At 44.6% G+C, this 10,695-nt stretch overlaps 2 protein-coding genes across 8 annotated transcripts in view; one reads left to right on the forward strand and one right to left on the reverse strand.

The window, feature by feature from the left end:
• ACSL4 (acyl-CoA synthetase long chain family member 4) overlaps positions 1–7,195 on the reverse strand; it is a 38,703-nt gene extending 31,508 nt beyond the window's left edge. For 5 of the 7 annotated variants that reach the window (XM_048319329.1, XM_048319325.1, XM_048319326.1 and 2 more), the window contains exon 1: positions 7,092–7,195. The gene's annotated coding sequence lies outside the window, so the exon portion shown is untranslated. The remainder of the gene's footprint in view (positions 1–7,091) is intronic. The other 2 variants (XM_048319324.1, XM_048319323.1) reach the window with 1 other exon arrangement.
• Positions 6,977–10,257, forward strand: LOC125333329. The gene is made up of 3 exons (XM_048319192.1): positions 6,977–7,141; positions 7,388–7,576; positions 8,924–10,257. The coding sequence occupies exons 1-3, from the start codon at positions 6,977–6,979 to the stop codon at positions 9,368–9,370; spliced, it is 801 nt and encodes a 266-aa protein (XP_048175149.1). The 3' UTR covers positions 9,371–10,257.
• The last annotated feature ends 438 nt before the right edge of the window (positions 10,258–10,695 follow it).

A 10,695-nucleotide genomic window follows, 5' to 3' on the forward strand; every position in this document is an offset into this window, starting at 1 on the left:
ATTTACAGTCTAATGTTTCTCTAAATACATCCTTCTTAGTGTTCTTTTTGGTTCCAGTTGTACAGTGGCTCCTAGTGCACACAAACAGACCTAATAAATAAATTACTGTTTTGTAAATTATAACATCTCCAATCAAGACTTGTAGCCAGATAAGCAATCACTATATGAACACGAAAATGTATTTACTTTGAGAAAGTTCTTATATTAGCAAACACTGTGGAATAGGAGGCTTGCTATTGAGCTGAGTAAGCTGGATGGGCAACTCAGCTGCTCAGTCTCCAAAAACACAGCACACCTTTAGCTTTTCACTTTTTTTCAGGCTATTCAGTGCATTTTATCCTGAACCACAAAAGATATCTCTTATGTTACACCTCCTATAAAAAATTCAAGCACAGGAATTAACAGGTGTGTGTGGAGAACAGAGAGATGATGGAATGAAGGACACCAGGCTCCTCTGGTGGCTACAGCAGGCTCATGGTGAGAGCTGCCTGCACTGGGCATAGAGTCCAAGGGTCTGTAGCCAGGGGCCTTTGGGTGCCACAGTAGAACATGGACATGTTGGAAAACAATCACAGGAAAAGCTATCAGATATATCAGCACAGCAGTGTTTCTGTCTGTAAAAGCATCTGTGCAACTGAGGATAGTAAAAATTCACTTGCACTAGCACACTGTTGAAGCAAACCTAACACAAGTGTTAAGGCTGTTCTTCCTGTGATACATGACAACGATTTTCTGGCAGCTGTGAAGGAAGTGCCTTAGGGCACACAGGTGCTCCGCAGAAATCAGTTATTTGCTTTGTATTTCTTTTCCAAGAACCTGAACTGGGAAATACAAAATAAACATGCTTAAAAACTACCAACAAAGAGGAGAATTTCTCTTTGTGGTATTACATACTTAGTATTATAATCTATTCAGTTCCTCTCTATGCCAATATTTTTCTTCTCTGAGCAGGATTTCTGCAATTAAGGCCCTTAAAAAGCCTTTAGGGTCACTTACCAAGAAGGACAGTTACACAGCTGTTTTAGGGGCTACTCTGACAATGAGCTGAGTAGGTGGATACAAGGGATGTATCAGTTACAGCAGTGCCAAGGTGAGCAGAGGCATGGCTAAAAATAACTATTTGGGGATGGGAGGAAATACTTCATGAAATCATCATCAGCATGTGGGTTATTGACTTTTTTTTTTTTTTTGAATCGTGATGTTTAAAGGTCAAAAATTTCAGCACAGAAATTAAAGTGTTCAAGCTCTCACTCCCCAGTAACCCCAACCCCAGTGATGCCAAACCACACGTGGGTGTGTAATGGGCACTGCTGACAGCACCAGAGCCCAGCCATGCACCCACAGCACACTCACAGACTGCCATAGAAAAGCAGCAGTCAGTGAGAACCTTAGCTAAAGGCACTACTGCCACTCCAGTTACTTCTCTAAAGTTACATAGCAAACAGCCAAACAAGCAGCTGTATAAACTGGATATTGAATTGCTGAAACTGAGCCACTGCATGTACAAAGGAAAATGTCAGTGAAGGTGTGGTGCAGGATGCACCTCTTATAGCTTATAATGTGGCAAAAACAGTTAAAAAAAAAAAAAAAGCGCTATCCTTTCACATTACTTCAATCCACTTCTGTGTCCCCTAGCATATAAGTGAATTGTGCTTAATGAATATGAAGTTTAAAATGCTATGCAATTGGGTGAAGTGCATTGCCAAGTGGAAAAAAGATCAGAATACACTATACTACTACTACTTTCCCTTTAAAATGTGTTGCACTGTCTTGTAAAATAGCTTAAAAACACCCAAACAAAAACCAGGTCAGCTGTACAGATCTAACAAGTACTTTTGCCAAACACAACCATTAACTAAATGTCAAAACTTTTACATGTTGAACAGGCTTATACTACAGCAAAGGAAGGGGGTAGGGTAAATGTGTCATCAACAAGTATTTTAAAAATAAAGCATTCATTTAAGTTTAAATCATTTTTTAAAAAGAAATCATCTGAACACAAGCATTTCTGTAACTGTCTTGGTATTGCTCACTTACAATATTACTTTCTGTAGTAAGGGGAGTTAGAACAGAACACCACTTCAGTGTCATTAAAATGATAATTCAAACATCTCTTAATTAGTACAAGCTGTAAGAGAACAAGTACTGGGATGTAATGTGCTATTTTAAGTCTGTCCTTGCAATGTTAACTTGTTTCTAATTTCAGAGTCTTTCAAGCATAGGTTATTTTTTAAATTGATATCTATATCAATATTCTACCTGCCATCATACACCTATGCTATAAAACATTCCTGATTATCAGTGTTTAGAAATAAGGGCATTTTCCCTGTACACTAACAAAAGTGATGAGCAAAAATCATGAGATGAGCTGCAGCATCATTACAGTTTCAAGTAAAACAGATGTGCATACAGGTCTTCTGCTCTGGGTTTTGACACTTAACAGCTGCCATTGCCAGACCAATGAATTTATAGTAAGAACTTAAAAAGAAATATAAACCTGTAAGGAAAGTTACAAGTATGCTTTTAAAAAAAGATGCTCTACTGATGAAGCAGTAATGTACTATAAGGAATCAATAGTCACATCAATATACTTTGAAGGAAATCCCAGTTCATTAGTTTTGTCCTCACTGAACAACAGTGGTATTCAAGTATAACAGATTTAAGTCTCAGATTTAAAGTGCTAACTAAGGATCCACCTTGGATCACTTTAAATCCGAGACTCTTAATTCTGTGATAATTGGTGGATCACTTTATCTCTACCGTGGAGATAAAGATATCTCACCTTGAAGCCTGGTGAACTCCCAGACGTACAATATCCCTTGATTAACTGTACTATAAAACCCACGCAAAAATTTGTTTTTTAAAAAATAATTTCTCAATATCTAGGATTCCTTAAAATCACTTTACTGAGATGAAAAATACCCTTCGATTTCAGGGGCAAGTCCAAGAGCTTAGTTCTATCTGAAGCAAAAAAAAAAAAAAAGGAAAACAATTCCTCACATCCTTCACATTACACGGCTGTTACTCCAAATGGAAAGCAAATAAAATGCACACTGACTTTTTGAAGTGGCAGCATTTGCTCCAACCTCACATCCATCCTAAGCAATTCATGCACTCAAACTTTAAAAATCATCCATTATACAAACTGACTACCTGACAACATAATGGCTAAAGGAAAACACTTCCCATCCCTCCCAGTCCCATGCCCACAATCACCTTTCCTTGCTTGTTCTGTCCCTCCATTTCCCAACACTGCCCGTGCTATTTATTTCCTTACTTAAAAATGGTTCAATGTGCCTTTGAGGTTTCTGCTATATTTGGGATCATCTTAAGTAACTCTCCAGACAATTGTACCATCAGGCCTTGCACTCAGACACTCCATGTATCGCAGCTCTGCAGGCTCATGGCCTTAACCAACCTGGTTCTGGACATTGCCAGGGTTGGGGCATCCACAGCCCTCCTGGGCAGCCTGGGCCAGTGTCTCACCACCCTCACAGTAAATAAGAAGTTGATGTCAGCCCCAGCTCAGTCCTGACTCAGAAGCTACTCTGGGCTATGGTGGCACAGGTCAGCAGCAGCACAGTAACCTGGAGACAGGCTCCCTATCTAGGGCAACAACAACAGCATGAGGAATTTCCACCCCCACCACTCATTCCTAACCTCTGTCTCACGCACTTGGTCAGGTAAATAATGTTATGCACACCTGGCACACAATCGAAGCTGTATCTTGATTATGAGTGCACTTCATATGCAGTACTAGGTAGGAACTGATAGCCCTGATAAAAGTGGGGCAGGGAAAGCAGAGCTGCTGTAGTTTATTTAAGTTCTGCCCAACCATTTTTGTTGATCCCAATGCAGATCACACTAGGTACTTTCTGCAGAGAAGGAAACAGACCGCAGCTCCTAGGCAATACTGGCCACTGGCCAAATCATCTTCCATGCAGTATCTTTTTAGCTCATGTCCATATAAAACAAGCAAAACCAACTCTCAGCTCCAGCGTGTCCAGGATTAAGGCAAGGTCCTCCCCATGCACCACTCAGACCGCAAAGAGTGGTGTGAGAAAGGGCCTTGGTGTTGTCAGGCTCCACAGGCACCAGAGATCATTGGAGAAACCCGTCACACCACTTCAGTGTGTGCTCTACTTTCAGTGCAATGCAGGTTACCCCTAGTGAGTGGCCACAGAAGGAGTAACCAGTGCTGCACTCAGCATTCACGTGCATGTGCCTACCTACAGAGCTCAACATTTTGAAGAAACATACAGCTTCTAGGAGTGCCAGCAGATTATGGGCAATCCGAATTTCCCTCCCCCACCAGCAGCAAAAACAGTAATGAAACAAAAGCAACAGCAAAGTACTAATAATCCCTATCCACTGTAAACATAGCTCTACCAGCAGAGGAGGAATACTTTCTTAAGCTTCCCTTCTGTACAGCTAGCCTATTCCAAATAGAAATGTGAAGGGCAGCAATCCCAGTTACAGGGAGAAGAGGAGGAGACTTTAGAACAAAGATGAACACCAAAGCAGTCACTCTGCAGTTGCTCCAGAAGGTAGGAAAATTAAACAGCGTGGACAGCTTTTGAGATAGGCCTTCCACAAAAAAGGTTGAAGACATTGCACCATCTAAACAACAATCCAATCTATGAACAAATGGAACAAAACCATAAATTTTGTTTCTCAGGAAATTGCTTTGCTCCTTCCATGCAACTTCCCTCTCTCCTGAGAAAACAAATGCCCTGAAGCACAGTGACCACATGCTTATTTGCGTATACAATGAGATTTCCCTTAATGATTAACTCCAACTCTTTTTTAGTTTAAGTAATGCCTTACTCAGAAGAGTTTTCTTATAAATGAGCACTCATTCATTTGTCATGTTAACTACCTAACTCTATTTATCATTAACTTCAATATATTTTGCATGTTTACTTCACTCAGGCTGCTGTTTGGTATTTAATTTGAGTATTAACTTCATTTACAACAGTGTAAAAGACTGCACCTATTTTATATATATAGATATATACCGTTACATCACCTGGCATATGTCTGTAACCAAAACCTTGCCATAGTAGGTTGTTCCAAAGTGGTTCCTCTGGTTTTATAGAAGGGCTGAGGCATCGCCCTTGTGTTAGGAGATGTTGTCACCTGCTGAACTCTGCTAATTTATTATGCTGAAAATTTATAGCTGCTGCTGTTGGATTATTCAATGAGCAGCCAATGGGCAGTGCCATTGCTGGTGGTGCATGTTCCAGAGGGCATTAAAGGTAACACACGAGCGACGTATGCATGAGATGCAAACACGTAAATAATGAACACCTCCCGAAACCCCCACCATAGCAGGCTCCGGGGGGACATCGTCTGTTTCAAGTTTATACAGTTCTTTAGTTTAAGACGACAATGAAGGGGAACTGGTAAATACAAAGAAATGAGAACTATGTTATAAATGCATTAAGTATTTTCCAAAATAACTTTTATGTGGAAATATTTAAGGCTTCTGTAGAATTGTATTAAAACACAAAATTTGTATGCATGCACAAAGAGCAGAAGAAATAAAACATGAAATCAAACGTCCTTTCAGAGACTGTGGAACTTCACAGTTAGTCTGAGATGATAAATTCCAAAGATTCAAAAAGTATCACTTAAAGAAAAAAACCCATATGTTTCTACGGTCTATCTGCAGCTTTATTTGCTCATCTTTGCACTTGAAATTAGCAAGGCTACAATTGCAAGGTTGTCTATAATAGTAAATGACAACACCAATCATATTCTTATTTCTATGCTGCAACACTCCAAGATGCAAAACATAACCAAGCAAGGACCAACATTATCCTTACCCTGACAATCATCTTTTACCACCATCAGGGACTTCAACCATCCATTTACTTTCTATAAAACATTCCTTGACACCAAATTTCTCTGCAACCTCCATCTATATTTACTAAGCATCCTCACTGAACTATTTTGTACTATCACTCCTTTTTTCCCTAACGTAAATGTTTCACATTTATTTTTTTTTCCCAAATGCTATACACTATAAAGTTAAATGCTACAATTATTTCATTAAGGGACTGGGCAAAGGGCAGCACTGAATCAGGAGAGGTCTGTGCAGCCAGGGTGGGGGAGCCAGGCAGTGCACATACACTTGCTTTTCAAATAAGCTTCAAAAATCCACAAAAGGGATGTTCTAGAACACCAAAAAGCAAAATATATCACAGGGGAACACGACAACAAAAATATTCAGCCAGTTTCTTGCCTTCCTTTAACAGGTGCTTTTGTGACGTCGAGCAGAGAAGCATGCGCTGAGCAGTGAATCACCTCTCCTGATCAGCATCAGCCCATCTCCCGAGCCCAGCCTCCTCCCCTGCATCCGGGCGGGGGGTGGGGGGGCTCTGGGGGCCGGAGGGCTCCGAGGGAGGCCAGAGCCCCGCCGAGGCACCGGGCAGGGCCCCGGGCAGGGCACCGGGCAGGCCCAGGGAGCGGCCGGGGATGAGTTCCCGCCCGGCGCGGAGCGGGAAAGTGGCGGGCGGCAGGTCCGGCCGCCAGCGGCAGCGACCGCGCTCGGCCCCTCGGACTGCGGGCGGAACGGGGAACGGCGAGAGGCGCCGGCGCTGCCCCGGAGCTGCGGGGAAGCCCTGGAGAGGAGCCCCGGCTCGGGGCGGCGCTGGGGCGGGCAGGGGCGCTCCCGCCCGGCTTCACCCCGGGCCGCCAGCACGACCCCCGCGCGGCACTTCCAGGCGGCCTTTCCCCGCCGCCACCTGCTCCGGGCAGCGGCCGGGCCAGCTCCTGCCCAGCCGTACCGGGGCGCCGAACCCCGGCGCATCCTCTCGGCCCGTCCCCCACGGAGCCACGGCCCCGGGGACGGACCTGACCCCGTGTAACCCCCGCTCTTTCCCCGGCTGACCCGGCCGCCTCGGCCCCTCCGGAAGCCTCGCGGGCCCCCCTCGTGCGCGGGGCGACCCTCCCGCCCCTCGCCGCTCCCCAGATGCTGCGAAGGGGAAGCAAGGGGAGCGGACCGGCTCTGCCCCATCCCATCGCACCCCACTCCATCCCATCCCGTCCCCTCCCCGGCCTTCCCGCCGCGCAGAGCCCGCACTCACCGCGCCCAGTCCCGGCGCTGCCGGCAGAGATCACAACGGTACCGGCGACGGTACCGGCTGCTAAAATGGCTGAGGGCGCGGGGGAGGAGCGAGCCCCGCGCCGCCGCCGCCAGGGCCGCCCAATCCTCCCTCCCTCACTCCGCCACCGTGACGCCACCGGGGAAGGGGCGGGGGCGGCCGCGGACCCGGGTCCTGGTCCTGGTCAGTGCTGCCGGCGCGTCCCGAGGTGACCCCGGCGTTCGCAGGCTCATGAGGGAGTGACACGGGACCCTGGCCTGCGGGCAGAGCTCGGTTAGCGCGGCCCCGCTGGGGGCTTGTTACGGTTTCGAGGCTCACGGAACAGGCCGCGGGGCAGGCGGACCTACGGGCGCACGGCAAAAGCTACTCCAGGAACCTCAGCCCCGACCCCTGGGCACAGCCTCCCGGGCAGGCTCCAGCTGGAAGCAGCAAGGCCGCCAGCCCGGATCTTTCAGGCTGGAACAGAGGTTTGTAACCCAGTTTTGCCTCCTGACAGTCTGGAGACCACCAGGCCCAGTCGGAGGCCCCTTTGGTCTTTACTCAGAACACAAGAAACGGGTTTCAGCAGCAGTGCTGACGAGAGCAACTGGGATTACTCACAGTGCGGTTCAAAAAGCCAGAGGCTACAAATATCCCCATGATTCATGCAAGAGTTTGCCAGATGGTTTTAGCTGTTTTCGAGTCTAAGGCTTCTTCAGCAAAGAAGAAAATAACGTGCTTCTGACAACACCACTTCTTAATAAGAAGTGTAAGGGAAGAGGAAACATGCTATGCTCCATCTATGCCGAGCAGAAGTCCAGCAGGATCCTCCCCCGCCCCATATGGAGTGGGACCGAGTGTAAAAAACGAAATTGGCATACATTACTTAGTCATTGCTATATTTGGTAACAAGTTTGCTTCCATAAAAGACAACACCTTGCAGGAGGTGAAAATGTTCTGGCAACAACTGCATATGCAATGTGGATGTAATATTTAATAATTCTCAGAGAAGCAAAAAGCACATCACTTCCTTGGATAGAGGCTGAGCTGAATCACTGTGTGGGTTTTGCTGTTTGGACTTTATGACACTTGGGGCAGTCTGTTATACTCTCACTTTGTTTTAATTTGTTTCAAACCCCATTGTTTTTCTTAATGTTACGTCATCACTAATGAGAGAACCTGGATTGCACAAGATGCCCCAAGCCATATCTGTTTCATGCAGATTACCTTTTTGATCTAAACTCCCTAAATACTTAGAAAAGGTTGGGCAAACCAACTTGCCACAATTTTTTTTTTTTTTCCAACTAGAACACTGACACAGCCTATTTTCTAAATCTTTGTCATAAACAACAAATGGGCAAGAAAACCTACTTGTAATTTATTCCAGCTATTTTGTACTTCTTATAGTCTTAGATTTTGAATTAAGTGAGTATGTGGGTAAGGAAGCATGTCTTGTGCCTAAGCCAGCTGAAGCACTGGAATGGCCACAGTGGATAATGCTGTTCCCAATGAGGACTTCTGCAGCTTAGAGACCTTTAGCTAGAAGTAGCCTATTTCTGCTCTTGATAAACAATGGAAAAGAAATCCATTCTCTTTCTTAGTCCTATAAGCTTCCAGCATCTACAGCTTGATGTCATTACACAGTCTTAACTTCTTGCTGCGTGGAAATCACTTCTGTATGTTCCGTGCATTCTGCCTGGTATTTCCGTATGATGTTCCCTGACTTTTGCATTCGTTAACCATTCTCTCTTCTCTCTCTATGCCACTCCTTGTTTTGCAACACAGATTTCCAACACAGATTCCTTGCATTACTACTGTATTCATCTCTCTTCTAGGCTGACAAGTCTCACATTTTCCAGGTGCAGTTTCACAGTACCTCTAACAAGTCGGAGCTTCCATCTCTCTGCTGCAGACTGAATGTCCTTGCTCCCACATGGATTTCAGGTGCTTCAGGTTGTGCACTTCTGCTGAGTGTAACTCTCCCTTGCCTCCTCCTTTATGCCCTACCTGCTGGAGATCTCACCAAGCCATGGGACTGCCTCATCAACCTCTTCTTAGCCCTGGACAAGCTGGCCCTGTGTGCCACAGGAAGAAGCTCTGTGGGGAACCCCAATGCCTGCACTTTTTCTTGTCTGCTCCTGTCCCCAGGCCAGGCACCACTGACTGACATCCAGGCCTCAGTGGTGTTGTTGGGGATGCTCCACAAAATACTTTATCTGTTTCAGAAGGATGAACATCTAGGTCAAACTAATAATTTCAGCAAAGTTGGAAACAAATTTTGATTAATTATGATTAAGGAAAAAATATAACCTGCCAGGTTATCATTAGAATAATGAGTCCAAAAATTATACTTACTACAGACAGGGTGTCCAGGTAAAGAGTCAAATACGACTTGTTTTGTTTGTGGAGGATTTAGAAAGAGGACCATGGGAAACCTTTCCTGCAGCTACAGGTATGCAAATGCCTGCCTGATTTTCATAGGATTTACTGATGTAGAATATGCTCTTTTGTTTGTCATAAGATACATTTTCATTTAAACCAGTTCTTTGAAAGACTCCAAACATTCTGTTTTGAAAGCAAAGCAGAAACAGATTTACTTGCTCTTTATAAATAAAGCTATGGTTAACTAGTAATTCCCTGAGGATGTATGATACTTCCAAAGGCTTTAAAACAGGAAGTTAAGACAAGGAAGTCTATGGTCAGGAAGCCGACATTCACTACAAGATGTGTAAAATGTCTTTGCAAACTTTGAGAGGAGTCTTCAAACAAAAATTAAAATGATCCTTGTATAACAAAATGTCACAGTATCCTCAAAACCAAATCTGACTGAAAGGATTCTCGTTGTCTCTCGTGTTGCAACTCCTTTGTATCATTCCAGTAAGAAACACCCACCGAAGATCTCTGTGGGATGTGATGAGTGTAACAGCACTTCCCAGACAGTGAAGTCATTCTGTACTGACGCTGATTTTCAGCCTTATCACAGAGGTCAAAAGAAGAGAAAGGAATCTTGAGGAGAGGCTGAAGCCAAGGCCTAGAAGGTTTCTGTTTTTCACCCACAATTCAGTGCAAGCTTGAAAAGAGTAAAGAGCTTCTCACCTTGTTCCTGATATCAGGAAAGGGATTGCATAATCTTAGCACTTCTAATCTAAGTAATAAATCAATATCTGGAGCCTTGTGGGTTGTTTATTTATATTAGAAGCAGTGACGGATGAAATCAACTATTTCCTAAATACAATCCTGTTTTTCTTCACAGACTGTACAGTTAGAATCAAAACAACAGAAAACAAAATTTGTACACAAAGTGGGCTATTTTGGAGCAAGCAGTCTCCCAGAAAAGTTACCTGAATTTCGTCTCAGGCTGGTAAAGTTTTAGTGTTCCCCTTTTTGCACATTGGACCTCCACATGAACTCTGCCCGTCGGGAGTAACACACTTTTGTGCACTCCAGACCTTTTTAAACTGACTCTTGTGTTTTAAAAGGAAACAAAACCAACATAGCAGTCAGTCATACACATTTGGTGACACAAAGGCTTACTGATATCTCCAAGTAAGTGCATTCCAAGGAGGAATTTCCAGTGGGGGGAACTGAGGGATGGTTGTGAGTAAAG

The sequence above is a fragment of the Corvus hawaiiensis genome, chromosome 14 (genome assembly GCF_020740725.1).
Source record: "Corvus hawaiiensis isolate bCorHaw1 chromosome 14, bCorHaw1.pri.cur, whole genome shotgun sequence".
Lineage (NCBI taxonomy): Eukaryota > Metazoa > Chordata > Aves > Passeriformes > Corvidae > Corvus > Corvus hawaiiensis.

What these genes read in the sequence shown, in the direction of transcription:
- LOC125333329 (XM_048319192.1), top strand. Translation starts at nt 6,977, where the DNA reads ATGCTGCGAAGGGGAAGCAAGGGGAGCGGACCGGCTCTGCCCCATCCC. An exon ending in TCACAACGGTACCGGCGACG is followed by an intron (nt 7,142 to 7,387) that starts GTACCGGCTGCT and finishes GAGCTCGGTTAG; the next exon opens with CGCGGCCCCGCTGGGGGCTT. An exon ending in TCTTTCAGGCTGGAACAGAG is followed by an intron (nt 7,577 to 8,923) that starts GTTTGTAACCCA and finishes TCTCTCTTCTAG; the next exon opens with GCTGACAAGTCTCACATTTT.